We start from the raw sequence: 20,808 nt of genomic DNA, 5'->3' as shown, positions 1-20,808 counted from the left end.
CATCCATGTTGTTGCAAATGGCAAGATTTCATCTTTTTTTTTTATGGCTGAGTAGTATTCCATTACATATATAGACCACATCATCTTCTGTATCTATTAATCTGTTGACAGGCACCTAGGTTGTTTTCATATTTTGGTTATTGTAAATAATGCTGCAGTGAACATAAGGGTGCACATGTATTTTCAAATCAGTGTTTTCATATTCTTCAGATAAATACCCAGAAGTGGAACTGCTGGATCATATGGTAGTTCAATTCTTAATTTTCTGAGGAACCTCCATACTATTTTCCATAGTGGCTGCACCAATTTACATTCCTACCCACATTGTATGAGGGTTAACACCTTCTCTCACCTTCCATATGTAGTCTGCCTCAAGTTTTATGAATTGTACATCTTAAATATATCTCTAAAATCTATCCAATTCTCTTTCATCTTCACTGCCACCATTCCAAAGCAAAGTACTGTTATATCTTGCCTAAACTATAGCAAAAGCCTTCTAACTGGCAATCCCCTGACCCCCTAATTCAGTCTACATTGGAGTCAAAGAGAATTTCAAAATGCAAATCTCCTGAACATTTCAATGACTTATAAAGCCAAATACAGACTGTGCTGAACTGCCTGTGCCTAAGTGGACATGGTATTTTTGCTTGCCTGCCATAGTGTGTAAGTCAGCTAGCCACATGGGGGAATTCTCTGCCAGGCCTGGACAGTCATAGTACCCCGTTCCCCAGGACACACTGACTCATCCAGAGAAGGGCATGTTACTCAAACTGAGCTAATCAAAGTCTTTCTCTGGTACTTAATATACAGATAATGGGAATGAATCTGTCTTCCCTGGGGTCGCTGAGCTGAGATGGTGTAGGCCCAGGGCTGCAGCCACCATCTTTCCTACTACCTGAATTTGCAGGATGAGAGAATGAGGTCAACAGCCTAATGGATGCAAAGCCAAGAAGTAGAGACAGAAAGCCCCATAGATAATGCTCAAACCTCTAAATCCTATCATTCCTTATGCCATCTCACACTTTGTTTCCTACAGGTATGTGAACCAATAAATTCCCCTTCTGGCTATCGGTGAACCCCAACAATTATGCCCCCCAATGCTAATAACAAAGTACTACATCTATCTAGCATCCCCCAAACAGGAAAACTGTGAAAAAACTATGATGTGAAGATAGTGATACAAGGCAATCATGATCCAGAAATGATCCAGAAATGATTCTATTATTGTTCTAAATATGCAATAATTTGAATATTAAAGAAAAAGATCTAAGTATTAATTTAAAATATTTTAATAGAAATGATACTACAACATCATGAATGATAAAAGATCTCTATTCTCAAGGGTATGTTGCCTAATTGTAACCAAATTTGTCAGTATCACATGTAGTAAATCCTAGTTACTATAACACTAAAAATACCTTTGTGGGGGATATTATAATGAAATCAAATTATAAATATATTTTACCTACTTTGTCTAAATGTATTTATAATTTGTCTCTTGAAGTAAAGATATAGCTTAGAGAGAACCTGATTTACAGGAGAATACCATAGATCTCATCGCCAAAAGCAAAGAGAATGAAGGAGAAATTTTGAAGCATTAGGCATCACAAGAGGATTTCTGCAAAACTCTGTCCATGGACCTTATGAGTTAAGCCAACTTCCAAGTCTGCTGTGTAAACTCAGACAAAACAAAATGTGAAAGAGAAAAGACAGACAAAGCAATTTTAAAAGACAGATCTGAAAATGCCAAGATTGAAAAAGCAAACGACTTACTAGGCAATCAAAACTCAAAACCAAACAAAACAGAGTAACATAAGTCTAAAATAATAGACTTATAAATAAGCGTCACGATTATGGTAATTTTAATAGTACTTTGGAAAAGAAAGAGTAATGGCCCTTCTTTCATGTGGCATTCCAATTAATTAGCATAGGGGTTCTCAACCTTTAACATATCCACACATACCTGAGGCGCATGTCACACTCCCACCAGTATGACTGGCCGAGGCAAAGATCAGTGGCAGTAGGGTTTCAGTTTGAAAAACTACTACCTCCTCCACGGTTAAGTCACTGGTATTAGAATGAAAGAATTTGGAGAAATGGAAGCAGACAGGAAAGAAAACTTTATATTGAACAATGTATTATGATTTTAACAGAGGTAAAACAATGGGTAGAATTTTACTGTTATTTAATGTAATCAGATTACGTAGGTAGTTTATCCTCCTTTTGGTGGGGAGAGCTTGTAACTGGAAGACACTAAGTAGTCTGGATTTGCTAGCTAAATAGGAATAGTAATCATGGCAAAGGTTGACTGGGGCTTATGTAAGAGACAAATTCCAATAAGATTTTTTTGCGTTAGAGATCAAGGAAGTCCAGTTCAGGAAGACAGTTAAGCCAAAAAAGAGTCTCATATGACCCCTCCTGCTTGTTCTGGCAGGGGTAGTCCTCTCCTATACTATATTGCTTGTATCCCATTTTATACTCAATTACTTTACTTCATTATCTTTATCTTTTGAAATGGTTTATTCTTAGCAACCTACTTTGCCCTTTCACTGCACACTTTTCCAACAAAGTTGGGAAGGAAAAGTGATTTTGTGATCATGCAATAAATTAAATCCAAAAATAACAATTAAATTTGACCTGAGGTATATTATTTTCAAAGCATAAAATTCACAGGCAGGCATCTAAATTAGAAGTACTTAGTGCTTCCAATGGGCCAGAGCTTAAAGGTCTGCAGTTGTACCAAAGTTTGAAAGACATAATTTGGGGTGTCTAACAAAAGAAAAATGATTGTTAAATAGTTGAGTAGGATAACTTTGTTGAAATTGCATATATAAAATAGAAACAAAAGGAAAACAAATGTTTACAAATAGAAAACCTACAGGTCTGAGAGAAACAATTAACAAGTCAATTTCAAAGAAATATAATAAAGTCAAGGAGGAAAGTAAAGGAGGTAGCTTCACAAAGCATGCAAAAAAGGTTGCATATGATGAAGGCAGCTACTATTAACTATCTTTAATCTCCTAGGCCAGAGTCAAATCTTTTACATGACCACCTAGGAATATCTTTGTAATATAATTTACCATTTAAAATATACTAATTTAACGTATTTTCTTCCTTATCGAGATTAGGGACCCTAAATTGACAATGTCTGTGCAGGGTTATGGCATATGCTTGCCATTTAAGCTTTTCAGAACTATGCCTTCAGTTACGTCAACCTTACTTAAAACTTCAAAAAGAACTTTCCTGGAATTAGAAAGAAAAAAAAACTTTTTTTTATCACATAACTACTAACCTGGTTTTTCTTGTGATTGTATCATTGAAGATACTCCATATCTTTCTTTTGCATAATCCTACAAAAAAATTTTTTACATTATGACTTTTTATTTAAACACTAATAGCATTGTAAACACAGAAATACAAATAACAGAAAAAGATGAATTCATTTAAACTTTCAGGACCATTTTATCAATTCAGAGTAGTAGTTTTAAAGTGTGGAAATCTGTCATATCATTTACATATGCACTCCACAGACCCAGCTTCTGGTTAATTTGTTTTGGAGATCACCACTCCTGGATCGATATACCATACAAAATAGCACTCTCAAATAAAATTTACACACATGTACAACACATCTTAACTACTTTCTTCAAAAAGGAGATTAAACTACTTCAAAGCAGAGTTATAAATTTCCTCTGTGAGGGGAGACGGATGAGGTACCACAGTTTTATTAACTTCCTATTACAGGAAGAGATGTTCAAAGAGAACCAACATTTAGGGGTAAGCTTTCTGAGTACCAGATGTCCAGTTTTTAGAAATCAGAGATGCTGGATATAAGCTAACTACAACTTTCCTTTTGTAAAACATCATCAAAAAAATTCACCAGCTTCCTGTTTCTAAAAACCATCTTCATGATATCAGGTTGTAAGTGGTTCAACACTGACAGTATGACACCAAAATTCTTGTTACAGATTTTAAGTCAGGAACAGGAAAAAGGAGACCTAGAGTCCAGACTATTATTAACAAACTATACTTATTAAATTGGTAAGTGGCCTTTTATTTTAATCTCACTTTATCTAGAAAATGATCTCTTAAGATCCTTCTAGCTATAAAGTGACATAACTCTGCCACAATGTCTACCTTATACATAGACCTACACTATCTGCAAAGGTGGTTTATATAACTAATCAGATCAAGAATACACAAAAATGGTTTCCTTAAAATTTACAAGGTAACTTAGGATGTGGATGAAACAATTAGTTTCTGTCACTACAGCTATTCGTTGGAATCCTCTCCTTTAGATTTGGAGGATATTAGATTTTGTGTTTATACCAAAACAAACCAGACAACATGTTAAGGTGTTTAATGAACAGTTTTTTCTTTTTTTTTGCGAATTAAAAAAAATACACCTTAAAGACGAAGATAACTCCAGTCCTAACAGAAAGATACAGTCACACAATGTAGCAGGAGGGCAGCATAAATAGGTTACAGCACGTGAACACAAAAAAGGGGGTCGCTTATTAGTACTGTTCATATTTCAGCACCCCTTATTCCATCTAATGTTCTTAAAATGACCTTACACCGTTTATCACAAATTCATATTTCCTCAAAAGAAAAATTAGGAGCCAGGTAAGGATCCCAATTTCACTAAGAGCACACATAACTTGTAGAATGGTTTCAAACTTTCATTTCCGAAAAGCACCGAAGGACCACAGGGTATTATGAATTACATAGATGATTTTGGGTCACATCATCTCAAAGACTTCAAACGCATTCTCTGCAAACTTCCCTACCTACCTCACTTGGGTTACTTAGGGGAAGAAAAAATAAAAATGACAAGTGTTCTTTAAAGCTGTCACATGGAAAATGGTCATTAAACATGCTGGCAGATCGTTTTACGAAGTACTGTCATTACTTGAAAAACATTAGGAACACGAGGGCTGAGCAAAAATCGATTACTAGTGCACATTAAAAATTTCCGGGGAAGAGATGGATTACGTGAAGGACGTGCCTAGCCCAGGGAGGTTAAGTGTCACCCCGCCGCTCCTACTTCCGGGGCAGTTGGTACTTCACGGCGCCCCCCGACCCCCCGGTCCCGGGACACGCTTCCTGTAGGCCAGGTCTCCCAGGCGCCCCAGTGAGAAATGCGATCCGGAGTGGGTCTGGCCACGCTGCTCGGACAAGGACCCTGGAGGCCCGGTGAGGGCTCTGGGCGCCCGGATCCCAGGCTCGCGGCCTGCACGCAAAGTGCCGACAGGGATCCAGAGGCTAGGGCCCCGCTCACCATACTCCCTCCCTCAGCGCGGTCCGGCCCAGGGGTCTGTCCTCCCAGGCCCAGGGAAGGAGGAAACCCACTTCCGCCGCGTCCATGATCTCCCGCGGCTTCTCCTGACTCTTGCGGCAGGCGCTGGCGCTGGGCATCTGGGCAACTGGACTACGCAGCGAACGCCGCCCTCCCTCGCAGGCTTCCGTAGGGCAGGCCAAAGGGGATTCTCCCTCCCGTAGAGTCGGAACCAGCACAAGCACTCGGACTCCGCGTGGAGGATCGGCTCCGGAAAGATCGCGAGAACCGCAGTTCTCTCGAGATCCCGGAGTGCTGTAAAGCGGACGGCTGCGCGCCGACGTCTCCTCTTTTTTCCCCGCCCCTACGGGTGTTTGCCTGGAGTTAGAGGGAATCCCCGGGAATTATAGTCTCGCGGGATTGACTCTGAGGGAACGGGTCCCAGGGTAGCAGTAGGCGCGCCCTTGCACGCCTTCACTTTTCAGCCCTGTCACACCTGCGAAGTCTACTGTGTTGTCTTTCAACCCTATAATTTACTCTTCCCCGCTTTAAGAGCGGCCTGTTCACTAAAACATAAACCCATGCTCAGAACTCGACTTTTCCTCCCTTGAACTTCTCCGCCTTCAAGACTCTCCAGTGACAGTGTAGCTGCCTGGACTCATGGCAGACCTCGTCGCAAAAAGTTGCTATGTACCGGGACACAGGAGTGCTGAGTTATAGGCAGTTGGCTTGTTAAGGTAGGTTTGGGTACTGGTACCCAAGTGATAGTGAGGTGTAAACACAATGGCAGAAACCCACACATAATTGCTCTGATTGCCTGGACCTGTTGCACTGTTAGAGGCGATGCAAAATGTTGGTTGTCCAATGGATGAATCTCCCCAAGTTAGGCTTTAAAAAAAAATTGCCATCCATGAGCCTCTTACTGCAACTGAAAGTAATTTGGGGGCTTGGTTAAATACTATTTCCTCTGCTATACTTCTTTGCACTTTGTCACGTTTTAACTATACTAGTAGTCTTAGCCTGGCACAAAGTGGCACAGTTTATACTTGTTCAGGAGTGCAGATAGACCCTAGTGCAAATGAAAGGGCTCTGGAGGCTACTGCATTCAGGTCCTGGGATACAATAGTGAGAAGACAGGCATGGTCCCTGCACTCGTGTAGCTTATCATCTAATTGCAGGTATGAAGTAGAGGTACCAAGTGCTATGAAAGTTTCTTTTAGGGCATTCACCTCAGGCTTCTCTGAGGAAGTGATACTTCATCTAAACTCTAAAGTAGGAGTAGGGGTCAGCCAAATGAAGAGGGGCCTAAAGAATATTTAAGCCAGAGGGAGTTAGGGAGAGAAAGACCATGGCTCAGTTTTGGATGTAGTGCATATGAGATGCCCTTGAGACCTTCAAGGGGAGAATGTCCAGGTAACCTCTGGCTTTGTGGGATCTGGAGCGTAGACGAGAGGTCTGGGTTCCAGATAAAGATGGGCAAGACACTGGCGGGTAGGTGGTAGTTGAAGCCCTGGACTAGGAAAGAGAATGTTCTAAGAAGAGACTGTTAACATTGTCAACTGCTGCCTAGACCTCAAGTAAGATGATGACTGAAAAATAGTTGTTGGATTTAGCAACATAGAGGTCATTGGTGTTCTTAGTAAACACTTCATGGTGAAGTGATGGGGTCAGAATGGGCTGAAAAGTGAGTGAAAGTGAAGAAATAAAAGTAAAAGGATTATAGCAAACCTTTATATAGTGCTTACTGTGTGCCAAGCACTGTTGTCGGTGTTTCACATATATCAATACTAACTCATTTAATGCTTACACCAGAGAGATGATATTATAATCTTTTTGCATATGGGGAAATTGAGGCAGAGAGAGGTGAAGTAACTTGCCCATGGTCGCAGAGCCATTAAACGATGTGTTTCAAATCAAGTAGTGTGGTACCAGGATCCATGTTCTTAACCACTATACCTCACTGCTTTCCTGTCTTCAGGAGATAATGAGAAGATTGGATGAGAGGGGAAGGAAAAATATAGGTGGTAGCTAATGGGGAATAAGTCAAGTGAAGCTTTTTGAAAGAGAAGACTTGAGTGCATTTAAAAACTAATGGGGACACTGCCCTGGAGGTCCAGTGGTTAAGACCTTGCCTTCCAATGCAGGGGGTGCGGGTTCGATCCCTGGTCAGGGAGCTAGGATCCCACATGCCTCGGGGCCAAAAAAACCCCACAAAACGTAAAACAGAAGCAATATCGTAACAAATTCAATAAAGACTTTAAAAATGGTCCACATCAAAAAAAGCTTAAAAAAAAAAAACTAATGGGAAGGATTCATGAAAAAGTAGATGAATATGTGAGAGAGAAGGATTGAGAGATGGTGTAAGTTTTTTTTTGTAAGGGAGAGATAGGATTCAAAACATAGGAGGTGGGACAAGGGGAGGAGGGACACTTCCTCTATCACAACTGGAGGTGAGGAGGCTAGGATATTGTAGATACTTGTTTTTAGGAAAATGAGAGAACTCCCATGTGATGACTTCTGTTTTCCCTGGAGGAGGCTAAGTTATGAATGTTGGGGTTAGGGGTTCGAGGGGAGGGAGAAAAGGGAGATTGGTGATTTGAGGAGAACGGGAAAGGTTAGAATCGTCCTGGAGGTTGTTTGGTATTTGGTATTATTTCTGGGCATTGTAAAGACCCATTTAGGAAGAACCCATGAACTGGTAATGGAACTGAGACTTCTGCAGTAGCACGTGGCTGGTATGGTACAGTCACAGAGAGGCAGACAGTTACTTCAGTCAGTGTGGGGATTTTGGTGCTGACACTGCTCAGCAGAAGGGAGCCAGAAGAGATCTGCCCCGAGTAGCCATACAAATGCCACACATATCCCAGGCAAATGAGAAGGAAATTTTTACCTGTAGTTTTTTGAAAGACCAACATTGGGCATATCATTTATTCTTACATCAGGATGGAGGAAAGGACAGAGATGCAAATAGCTGAATGTGGCTATGCAGACAGATAGGTGACCCTGAAATTTGAGGAGTGAAGTTTAAAGAAAAGGAGTAAATTTTATTCCCCTTTTAATTGATCAATGATTATTTATAAGCATCTACTTTGTGCCAACCATTATGCCAGGTTCTGGCAATAAAAAGATAAATTAGGATCCTGGTTCTCAATAATAATACATAGTTCACTTAGTAAGACAGTGTGTAACTAATGATAAAGAAATGTGAAAATCGTTGTAATATTGGTAAGTATGTGCATTCCCAGAAAGAGCCCTAAGACCCACTTTGAGTGGGTCAATTAAGGGCACATGTCCACTACTGACCCAATCCTTATGGTCAGGGAAATGGAATGTTCTGATTGGTTTAGCCTAGGTAGAATTTCCCCTGGAGCTTGGGAAAGAGTTAGCTTTACTGGAATCATGTGGAAACCGCTGTCAGAAGCTATGGGACAGGGAAATGGATCCTGGAAAGGCAACTACAAATGTCCACTGCAAAGGCCAAGAAGATCTGGGCTTTGGGCAGATAAGCGGACTCTAAGGGAGAGCCTCCTCTTATCTGGTCAGGATTGCTTGGACATGCTGTGTTAGTTACTAACAGACTGACGCCCAAATCTCAGCAACTTAAAACAAAACCTATTTATTGCTCATGTTATGGCTGTAGTAGGTTAGAAAAGGGGCTGTGCTCCTGTAGTCACTTAGGGGTCTAGGTTGATAGATGCTCCGTCTTGACACATGCTTCCGTGATCACAGAGGCAGGTAAAAGAGAACCTATTTCTTAAAGTGGCTGCCTGAAGGTGACATATTTCACATTCTACTCCTATTTCACTGGCCACACAAGTCACATGGCCATTCTTGAGTTCAACAGGGCAGGATAATTTACTCATTCCTCAGGGAGCAGCGCTGAATCTTTGTGATCAAGGAAACATTCTATCATACTCATGAGATTCCAACATAGAAGGAGGTCTATGAAGCTGTTCCGTCTTGGATTTTTTTTAAAGCTTTTATTCCCTCAATTAGGTATAGTCCTAATATATGAACTGATGGTCAGAAATCTGAGTAAAAATCCCATATAGTGTCCCTTAGCTAGGGTAGGAATCCTACCTTTCCATCTTTCCATTGCCCGTGAAGCCTCTACGTGAACTTCTTCCTTACTTTGGTCCCCTTACCTTGATAGATTATTCTTATTTAGGACATAGCCCTGGGGCAATACTCTTGCTTCTGGCTCTCTTTCCTGACAGTGATGGGAGAGAAAAATTTGCCAGATTAGTGGCCACATACCATGTGCTTGAGGTCTTGTGACTCTGCTCTAGTGAAGATACAACTGCAACTAAAGCTATGACTTGGTTGAATTTGCAGTAGTCAACTGTCAACCTCCTGGATTGGTCTGCTTTTTGCCAGAGCCAGACTGGTGAAAACAGGAATATGATGGGGACTGTCAGCTATCAGGTCTTCAAGGGTTGCACTCAGAGACCGCCATTCCCCCTGGGGATGTGATACCTTTATGATTTACTGTCCTAGCTGGGGACAGGGGAAGCAGACTGAAGAGTTTTCCTATTAGCTTTCTGCAATATGATAGCCTTACTTAACCCACAGGCCAAGGAGGTGTAAGGGAACAGTTCTGCCTTGTCACCTGACCTCCTTGCAGGTATCCAAATAAGCCACATAGGCAAGGGCTGACTTGAAGTGCAGCTAATCTGTCTTGGAAAAACACCTTGTGATCCTCCTATAACAGAAGGGGATGAGAAGCCGTCTCCCACTGGCTTCCCTGTCTCCTCTGGGAGGCTGTCTGATCAAGTGTGGGAGTTTCAGCCACCCGCCTCTCACCAGTGGAGCTACACAATGTAAAACTGCATAGCTGAAGTCCAGCCTCCTCAGCAACAGGGTGTCCCATGAGTCACGTTGCAATCATCTGGTCCCTTTTGTTTCAGTGTTGTCCTTTTTTGGTGTGTAGGACAAGGATCAAGTTGGGGTGGCACCTTTGGCTATTCTTTTTACTGTAAGTAAGTAGCAAACTGTTTAAATCTAAAAGTGGTTGTCATACCTTTACTGAGCAAATCAGTCAGGGTTTGAACTTGGCCTTGCTTGTCTTGTGTGTTCCTGTGTTGTCAGGAACCAGTGTGGGCTTCTGCCAACTACCAAATGTGTCCATTCCGAGCTATGCACTTAGGGACCAGGAAAATGACTATGGGACCCAAGGACCCATTCTAGGTGTTGCTGTTAAAAGGTTTCAAGCACCATTGTGATTTGTAATCCTTTGTATGTGATTCTTTTTCCCCTGGGAAAAAGAAGTTTGCAGGATATCTGCTATGTAAATTACCACTGGTCCTTTGCTTTGTTCCTAATTCTCTGTAATTTCACAACGTATACCATCCTGTGGGTCTAAATTCGACATTGTGCTGAACACTCAGCGGGCTTTTCAATCTGAAAAGTCACTTAGTTCTGGGGCATTTTCTTGAAAATTTTCTTTGATGATTCTCTCCCTTTCATTTCCTCTCTGCTCTCTTTCTTGACTTCTTATTATTCAAATATTGACCTTTTTGAGCTGGTCATCTTATTTTCTTATCATTTCTCTCCATTTTCCATCTCCTTGCCTTTTTGAACTGCTTTTGGGGAGCTTTCTTCAGCTTTATCATCTTCTAATCTTTCAGGTGAGATTTTCTCATTTCTGCCTTCATGTATATAATTTCCCAAAGTACCATTTTGTTCTCTGAAATTGTTTTAAAAGAGTAGAATCCTGATCTTTTTACATGAATGCAATATCTCATCTTTCTGAGCATATTAATAAGGTGATTTTGGGGGGTAAGTTTTAAAGTATTCTCTCTGCATAGCCCATTTCTTACAAATTGCTTTTTGTTTTTGGTCTCTATCTTCCATGTTAGAGACCCACGTTAGCTGTCTGGTGAATCCTTATTTATTTTAATTTATATGTCCTGTATATTGTGATGTTTTAACATCCATCCATTCATTCACTCATTTGTTTATGGGTGAATCTTTGATTGTCAGCTCATGTTAAAAGTGGGGACTAAAAAGCTAATTAGAAGCTCTGAGCATTTGACTGGGGTTTGCCAATTTCAGGTTTTACTGTGTAATGATCTGGTTGGGCCATTTGATCGGAGACCCTAGGTGTCAGTATCTTTAGATCTTTCCCCCTCGCTGGTCAGATTGTTCAGGATAAAACTCTTCTAATCTCCTGCCTGAAGAGTAAAGGTCTGCCAATGTTCTGGGAATATTCAGCATTCAATATGCATGTGGTTACTGAATCCTCCTAGTTTTGGTGCAGCACCCAGTTCCTAAAGTCCAAGGACCTACTCTTTCACCCTCTCCAGAGAATACATCATGTCAGAGTGGAAGAGAACTGTTGCCAAAAGAGTGGAGTAGGGAGGGATATAGGAATCATACTTCTCATGTAGTTTTCCTTATTGTAACTTCTCCTCCCCATCTCCATTTGCAGAGGTACTTGGTGCTGCTTGTCCTGAGTCTTCTGAGGTTTCTTTGATATAAATTAGGTTGATTCTCAGCTATCCTGACTACTACCTTAGGATTCAGCTTTTCACATCTACAAAGTTGGTTACCACAGCTCTGTCTGCTCTCCAGCTTCCTGAATTTTGGGGGCATGGCTTCCCCTTCTGTTTTCCCATCCTTTTGATTCTAGTTTCTGTAGAACTAGGGGCAGGAACAAAACTGGATCTGCCATCTTAGCACAGAAGTCATTTTTCACATTTTATTTTATAAACTCAATGCATATAAGACTTTTAGCCGATGATAATGTTCATTTGTTCTCTCAACAAATAGTTATTGAGTGCCAGCTATGTGCTAGGCATTAGTCTAGGCATTTGGGATACATCAGGGAACAAAGTAATATAAAGATCCCAGGTCTTGTAGATCTTACCTTTTAGAGGGGAAAAGCAGACAATAAAAAATAATTATAAAAAGTAAGTTCTATAACATGTTAGAAAGTGATAATAAGAAAGAAAGAGGGGTTTCCCTGGTGGCACAGTGGTTAAGAATCTGCCTGCCAATGCAGGGGACATGAGCCCTGACCCGGGAAGATACCACATGCTGTGGAGCAACTGAGCCCGTGCGCCACAACTACTGAGCCTGTGCTCTAGAGCCCGCGAGCCACAACTACTGAGCCCATGTGCCACAACTACTGAAGCCCACGCGCCTAGAGCCCATGCTCTGCAACAAGAGAAGCCACCACAATGAGAAGCCTGCGCACCACAACGAAGAGCAGCCCCAGCTTACCACAACTAGAGAAAGCCTGTGCGCAGTAACGAAGACCTAACACAGCCAAAAATAAATAAATAAAAAATAAATTAAAAAAAAAGAAAAAGTAGAGAAGGTAAGGGAAATGGGAGTGCTGAGGGGTGGGAGGATGGGGTGGGTTGCAATATTAAATATGGTGGTCAGGGTAGGCTTCATTGAGAAAGTGACATTTGAAGATTTGAAGGCAATGAGAGATGTGGCCATGAACATATCTGGGGAAAGAGCATTCTAAGCAGGGGAACAGCCAGTGGGATTTAAGGTAAGAGGAACAATGCCAATGTTCTATACAACAGAGTAATGTCTTCAGGACCTCTGAAGTGTGGCCTAAGTGACTCCAGTTTGCTAAGCTGTTTTTAAAAATTGTGATTAAAAAACCACATAATGTAAAATTTACCCTCTTAACCTTTTGAAAGTGTACTGTTCAGTAGTGTTAACTGTATTCACATTGTTTTTTTTTTAACAACTTTATTGAAATATAATTGCTTTACAATGGTGTATTAGTTTCTGCCTTAAAACAAAGTGAATCAGTTATACATATACATATGTTCCCATATCTCTTCCCTCTTGCATCTCCCTCCCTCCCACCCTCCCTATCCCACCCCTCTAGGTGGTCACAAAGCACCGAGCTGATCTCCCTGTGCTATGCGGCTGCTTCCCACTAGCTATCTATTTTACATTTGGTAGTGTATATATGTCCATGACACTCTCTCACCCTGTCACATCTCACCCCTCCCCCTCCCCATATCCTCAAATCCATTCTGTGTCTTTATTCCCATCTTGCCACTAGGTTCTTCATGACCTTTTTTTTTTTTTTCCCTTAGATTCCATATATATGTGTTAGCATACTGTATTTGTTTTTCTCTTTCTGACTTACTTCACTCTGTATGACAGACTCTAACTCCATCCACTTCATTACAAATACCTCCATTTCATTTCTTTTTATGGCTGAGTAATATTCCATTGTATATATGTGCCACATCTTCTTTATCCATTCATCCGATGATGGACACTTAGGTTGCTTCCATGTCCTGGCTATTGTAAATAGAGCTGCAATGAACATTTTGGTACATGACTCTTTTTGAATTATGGTTTTCTCAGGGTATATGCCCAGTAGTGGGATTGCTGGGTCGTATGGTAGTTCTATTTTTAGATTTTTAAGGAACCTCCATACTGTTCTCCATAGTGGCTGTATCAATTTACATTCCCACCAACAGTGCAAGAGTGTTCCCTTTTCTCCACACCCTCTCCAGCATTTATTGTTTGTAGATTTTTTGATGATGGCCATTCTGACCGGTGTGAGATGATACCTCATTGTCGTTTTGATTTTCATTTCTCTAATGATTAATGATGTTGAGCATTCTTTCATGTGTCTGTTGGCCATCTGTATATCTTCTTTGGAGAAATGTCTATTTAGGTCTTCTGCCCATTTTTGGATTGGGTTGTTTGTTTTTTTGTTATTGAGCTGCATGATCTGCTTGTAAATCTTGGAGATTAATCCTTTGTCAGTTGCTTCATTTGCAAATATTTTCTCCCATTCTGAGGGTTGTCTTTTGGTCTTGTTTATGGTTTCCTTTGCTGCGCAAAAGCTTTTAAGTTTCATTAGGTCCCATTTGTTTATTTGTGTTTTTATTTCCATTTCTCTAGGGGCTGGGTCAAAAAGGATCTTGCTGTGATTTATGTCATAGAGTGTTCTGCCTATGTTTTCCTCTAAGAGTTTGATAGTGTCTGGCTTTACACTTAGGTCTTTAATCCATTTTGAGTTTATTTTTGTGTATGGTGTCAGGGAGTGTTCTAATTTCATACTTTTACATGTACCTGTCCAATTTTCCCAGCACCACTTATTGAAGAGGCTGTCTTTTCTCCACTGTATATGCTTGCCTCCTTTATCAAAGATAAGGTGACCATATGTGCGTGGGTTTATCTCTGGGCTTTCTATCCTGTTCCATTGATCTATATTTCTGTTTTTATGCCAGTAGCAAACTGTCTTGATTACTGTAGCTTTGTAATATAGTCTGAAGTCAGGGAGCCTGATTCCTCCAGCTCCATTTTTCGTTCTCAAGATTGCTTTGGCTATTTGGGGTCTTTTGTGTCTCCATACAAATTGTGAAATTTTTTGTTCTAGTTCTGTGAAAAATGCCTGTGGTAGTTTGATAGGGATTGCATTGAATCTGTAGATTGCTTTGGGTAGTAAGGTCATTTTCACAATGTTGATTCTTCCAGTCCAAGAACATGGTATATCTCTCCATCTATTTGTATCATCTTTAATTTCTTTCATCAGTGTCCTATAATTTTCTGCATACAGGTCTTTTGTGTCCTTAGGTAGGTTTATTCCTAGATATTTTATTCTTTTTGTTGCAATGGTAAACGGGAGTGTTTTCTTAATTTCACTTTCAGATTTTTCATCATTAGTATGTAGGAATGCAAGAGATTTCTGTGCATTAATTTTGTATCCTGCTACTTTACCAAATTCATTGATTAGCTCTAGTAGTTTTCTGGTGGCAGTTTTAGGATTCTCTATGTATAGTATCATGTCATCTGCAAACAGTGACAGCTTTACTTCTTCTTTTCCGATTTGGATTCCTTTTATTTCTTTTTCTTCTCTGATTGCTGTGGCTAACACTTCCAAAACTATGTTAAATAATAGTAGTGAGAGTGGGCAACCTTGTCTTGTTCCTGATCTTAGTGGAAATGGTTTCAGTTTTTCACCATTGAAGACAATGTTGGCTGTGGGTTTGTCATATATGGCCTTTATTATGTTGAGGAAAGTTCCCTCTATGCCTACTTTCTGCAGGGCTTTTATCATAAATGGGTGTTGAATTTTGTTGAAAGCTTTCTCTGCATCTATTGAGATGATCATATGGTTTTTCTCCTTCAATTTGTTAATATGGTGTATCACGTTGATTGATTTGTGTATATTGAAGAATCCTTGCATTCCTGGAATAAACCCCACTTGATCATGGTGTATAATCCTTTTAATGTGCTGTTGGATTCTGTTTGCTAGTATTTTGTTGAGGATTTTTGCATCTATGTTCATCAGTGATATTGGCCTGTAGTTTTCTTTCTTTGTGACATCTTTGTCTGGTTTTGGTATCAGGGTGATGGTGGCCTTGTAGAATGAGTTGGGGAGTGTTCCTCCCTCTGCAATTTTTTGGAAGAGTTTGAGAAGGATAGGTGTTAGCTCTTCTCTAAATGTTTGATAGAATTCACCAGTGAAGCCATCTGGTCCTGGGCTTTTGTTTGTTGGAAGATTTTTAATCACAGTTTCAATTTCAGGGCTTGTGATTGGTCTGTTCATATTTTCTATTTCTTCCTGGTTCAGTCTCGGTAGGTTGTGCATTTCTAAGAATCTGTCCATTTCTTCCAAGTTGTCCATTTTATTGGCATAGAGTTGCTTGTAGTAATCTCTCATGATCGTTTGTATTTCTGCAGTGTCAGTGGTTACTTCTCCTTTTTCATTTTTAATTCTATTGATTTGAGTCTTCTCCCTTTTTCTCTTGATGAGTCTGGCTAATGGTTTATCAATTTTGTTTATCTTCTCGAAGAACCAGCTTTTAGTTTCATTGATTTTTGCTATTGTTTCCTTCATTTCTTTTTCATTTATTTCTGATCTGATCTTTATGATTTCTTTCCTTCTGCTAGCTTTGGGGTTTTTTTGCTCTTCTTTCTCTAATTGCTTTAGGTGCAAGGTTAGGTTGTTTATTTGAGATGTTTCCTGTTTCTTGATGTAGGCTTGTATTGCTATAAACTTCCCTCTTAGAACTGCTTTTGCTGCATCCCATAGGTTTTGGGTCGTTGTGTCTCCATTGTCATTTGTTTCTAGGTATTTTTTGATTTCCCCTTTGATTTCTTCAATGATCACTTTGTTATTAAGTAGTGTATTGTGTAGCCTCCATGTGTTTGTATTTTTTACAGATCTTTTCCTGTAATTGATATCTAGTCTCATAGCGTTGTGGTCGGAAAAGATACTTGATACGATTTCAATTTTCTTAAATTTACCATGGCTTGATCTGTGACCCAAGATATGATCTATCCTGGAGAATGTTCCATGAGCACTTGAGAAAAATGTGTATTCTGTTGTTTTTGGGTGGAATGTCCTATAAATATCAATTAAGTCCATCTTGTTTAATGTATCATTTAAAGCTTGTGTTTCCTTATTTATTTTCATCTTGGATGATCTGTCCATTGGTGAAAGTGGGGTGTTAAAGTCCCCTACTATGATTGTGTTACTGTCGATTTCCCCTTTTATGGCTGTTAGTATTTGCCTTATGTATTGAGGTGCTCCTGTGTTGGGTGCATAAATATTTACAATTGTTATACCTTCCTCTTGGATCGATCCCTTGATCATTATATAGTGTCCTTCTTTGTCTCTTGTAATAGTCTTTATTGTAAAGTCTATTTTGTCTGATATGAGAATTGCTACTCCAGTTTTCTTTTGATTTCCATTTGCATGGAATATCTTTTTCCATCCCCTCACTTTCAGTCTGTATGTGTCTCTAGGTCTGAAGTGGGTCTCTTGTAGACAGCATATATATGGGTCTTGTTTTTGTATCCATTCAGCCAGTCTGTGTCTTTTGGTGGGAGCATTTAATCCATTTACATTTAAGGTAATTATTGATATGTATGTTCCTATTCCCATTTTCTTAAATGTTTTGGGTTTGTTATTGTAGGTGTTTTCCTTCTCTTGTGTTTCTTGCCTAGAGAAGTTCCTTTAGCATTTGTTGTAAAGCTGGTTTGGTGGTGCTGAACTCTCTCAGCTTTTGCTTGTCTGTAAAGGTTTTAATTTCTCCATCAAATCTGAATGAGATCCTTGCTGGGTAGAGTAACCTTGGTTGTAGGTTTTTTTCCTTCATGACTTTAAGTATATCCTGCCACTCCCTTCTGGCTTGCAGAGTTTCTGCTGAAAGATCAGCTGTTAACCTTATGGGGATTCCCTTGTGTGTTATTTGTTGTTTTTCCCTTGCTGCTTTTAATATGTTTTCTTTATATTTAATTTTTGATAGTTTGATTAATATGTGTCTTGGCGTGTTTCTCCTTGGATTTATCCTGTATGGGACTCTCTGTGCTTCCTGGACTTGATTAACTATTTCCTTTCCCATATTAGGGAAGTTTTCAACTATAATCTCTTCAAATATTTTCTCAGTCCCTTTCTTTTTCTCTTCTTCTTCTGGGACCCCTATAATTCGAATGTTGGTGCGTTTAATGTTGTCCCAGAGGTCTCTGAGACTGTCCTCAGTTCTTTTCATTCTTTTTTCTTTATTCTGCTCTGCAGTAGTTATTTCCACTATTTTATCTTCCAGGTCACTTATCCGTTCTTCTGCCTCAGTTATTCTGCTATTGATCCCGTCTAGAGTATTTTTAATTCCATTTATTGTGTTTTTCATCGTTGCTTGGTTCCTCTTTAGTTCTTCTACATCCTTGTTAAATGTTTCTTGCAATTTGTCTATTCTATTTCCAAGATTTTGGATCATCTTTACTATCATTATTCTGAATTCTTTTTCAGGTAGACTGCCTATTTCCTCTTCATTTGTTAGGTATGGTGTGTTTTGACCCTGCTCCTTCACCTGCTGTGTGTTTTTTTGTCTTCTCATTTTGCTTATCTTACTGTGTTTGGGGTCTCCTTTTCACAGGCTGCAGGTTCGTAGTTCCCGTTGTTTTTGGTATCTGTCACCAGTGGCTAAGGTTGGTTCAGTGGGTTGTGTAGGCTTCCTGGTGTAGGGAACTAGTGCCTGAGCTCTGGTGGATGAGGCTGGATCTTGTCTTTCTGGTGGGCACATCCACATCTGGTGGTGTATTTTGGGGTGTCTGTGGCCTTATTATGATTTTAGGCAGCCTCTCTGCTAATGGATGGGGCTGTGTTCCTGTCTTGCCAGTTGTTTGGCATAGGGTGTCCAGCACTGTAGCTTGCTGGTCGTTGAGTGAAGCTGCGTCTTGATGTTGAGATGGAGATCTCTGAGAGATTTTCGCCGTTTGGTATTACGTGGAGCTGGGAGGTCTCTTGTGGACCAGTGTCCTGAAGTTGGCTCTCCCACCTCAGAGGCACAGCCCTGATGCCTGGCTGGAGCACCAAGAGCCTTTCATCCACACAGCCAAGTACGTGGGGATTTTCTTGCCTTTTGGGAGGTCTGACGTCTTCTGCCAGCGTTCAGTGGGTGTTCTGTAGGAGCAGTTCCACGTGTAGATGTATTTCTACTGTATCTGTGGGAAGGAAGGTGATCTCCGCGTCTTACTTTTCCTCCATCTTGCCCCTACCTCACATTGTTGCATAATGGATCTATAGAACTTTTTCATCTTGTAAAACTGAAACTCTATGCTCATCAAAAAACAACGCACCATTTCCCCCTCCCCAATTCCCTGGAAACCATCATGCTAGTCTCTGTTTTCATGATTTTAACTATTAATATTTTAGGTATTTCATATGAGTGGAATCATGCACTATTTGTCCTTTTGTGAATTGCCAAGCTTTTTGAGTTCTTGTATTGCAAATTTATTCTGGCTCTAGCCTTGCTGTCCTGCTTTCTGCTATTACTTCTCTCATGACTACGTGTAATTCAAATCTTAGCACCCTTCTTTCCCACCTGAATCAGATAGGATGCCTTTAGCTGCAAGGAAGAGAAACCTGACTCAGGCTGTTTCCAACGGTAAGGAACATATTGCTCACATAGTACAGAGTTTAGAGGAAGGGAGAGCTCAGGTTTGGTTGATCCAGCCATTCAGCAATGTCATCAAGGACTGAGCAGTTCTTTTCTTTTTCTCAGTTCTGCAGGTCTAATCCTTAGCCTGGTGGCAGGATGGCTGCAGCTAATTCAGGCATCACATCCAGTCATGACAGCATCGGATTTTGTTCTCTCTTAAACACAGAAACCTTTCCTCAAAATCCCTGCATGAAACTTTCCTTCACATCTAATTGACCAAAATTAGATTACATGCCTGAACCAGTTACTGGGATGGATTGGGAGTGTTGCCTCCGTGGAAGCACATGGATAGATGGGAGAGAGATAGATACTAAACAAAATCAGATTCTGTTAGAAAGGAGGAAGGGGAGAATGCATGCTGAGTAGACAGTTGTCATATTGTGACAGAGTAAGAAATATATATTTGATCTTCATCTTTGGTTCCTGGCACAGAACTACTAATATCCTTGGAATTTCCTGAGTGATAGAGGTGATAGGAGTGTCTTTTGTTATTCATAGCAAGCCCCTTTCAACCACACCTGAGTGTATGTTAATGAGGTGATAGGTGGCTGAAAGCCCCTAGGTAGTTCCAGGATGGGGGCTGGTTGCCAGGGGAACCAACCAGGTGATTAGAGGGTTGGAACTTCCAGCCTCACTTTCACCCCCATCCCGACCTCTGGGGAGGGGAGAGGGTCTGGGGATTGAGTTAATCACCAACGGCCGGTGATTTAATCAATCATGCCTACTAATGGAACCTCCATAAAAACCCTAAATGAAGGGGTCTGGATAGCTTCAGGCTTGGTGAACACATCCATGTGCCAGGAGGGTGGTGCAACCCAACTCCATGGGGACAGAAGCGCCCATGCTCAGGATCCTTCTGGACCTTGCCCTATGTACTGCTTCATCCGGTTCTGTTCAATTGGATCCTTTATACTATCCTTTGTAATAAAACAGTAATAGTAAGTAAAATGCTTCCCTGAGCTCTGTGAGCCATTATAGCAAATTATCAGAACTGAGGAGGGGGGAGCTTCCCTGGTGACACAGTGGTTAGGAATCCGCCTGCCAATGCAGGGGACACGGGTTCAAGCCCTGGTCCGGGAAGATTCCACATGCTGCGGAGCAGCTAAGCCTGTGTGCCACAACTACTGAGCCTGTGCTCTAGAGCCCGTGAGCCACAACTACTGAGCCAGTGTGCCACAACTGCTGAAGCCCACATGCCTAGAGCCCATGCTCCGCAACAAGAGAAGCCACCGCAGTGAGAAGCCCACGCACCGCAACGAAGAGTAGCCCCTGCTCGCCGCAACTAGAGGTAAAAAAAAAGCCTGCATGCAGCAACGAAGACCAATGCAGCCAAAAAATAATAATAATAAATTTAAAAATATATAAAATGTGAAGGGTAATTTAAAAAACAAAAACTGAGGAGAGGGTCATAGGAACCACTGATTTGTAGCCAAGAGACAGAAGTGTGGGTAACCTGGGAACCCACTACTTACAACTGGTATCTGAAGTGGGGAGCAGCCTTGTGGAACTGAGCCCTTAACTTGTGCTAACTCCAGATAGTGTCAGAATTGAATTGAATTGCAGGACATCCAACTGGTGTCTGCAGGAAGTTGC

At 40.7% G+C, this 20,808-nt stretch overlaps 1 protein-coding gene across 1 annotated transcript in view; it reads right to left on the bottom strand.

The window, feature by feature from the left end:
* Positions 1 to 5,598, bottom strand: part of DARS1 (aspartyl-tRNA synthetase 1) — a 66,551-nt gene extending 60,953 nt beyond the window's left edge. Inside the window, exons 1-2 of the mRNA XM_068545197.1 lie at positions 5,353 to 5,598; positions 3,293 to 3,350 (exon numbers count right to left, since the gene is read on the bottom strand). Coding sequence (XP_068401298.1) covers positions 3,293 to 3,350; positions 5,353 to 5,418 — 124 coding nt within the window. The 5' untranslated portion in view covers positions 5,419 to 5,598. The remainder of the gene's footprint in view (positions 1 to 3,292; positions 3,351 to 5,352) is intronic.
* Positions 5,599 to 20,808: the final 15,210 nt, after the last annotated feature.

This window comes from Eschrichtius robustus, chromosome 5, assembly GCF_028021215.1.
Source record: "Eschrichtius robustus isolate mEscRob2 chromosome 5, mEscRob2.pri, whole genome shotgun sequence".
NCBI lineage: Eukaryota > Metazoa > Chordata > Mammalia > Artiodactyla > Eschrichtiidae > Eschrichtius > Eschrichtius robustus.
Note: the sequence above shows the minus strand (reverse complement) of the source record. Positions and strands in the feature narration are given on the sequence as shown.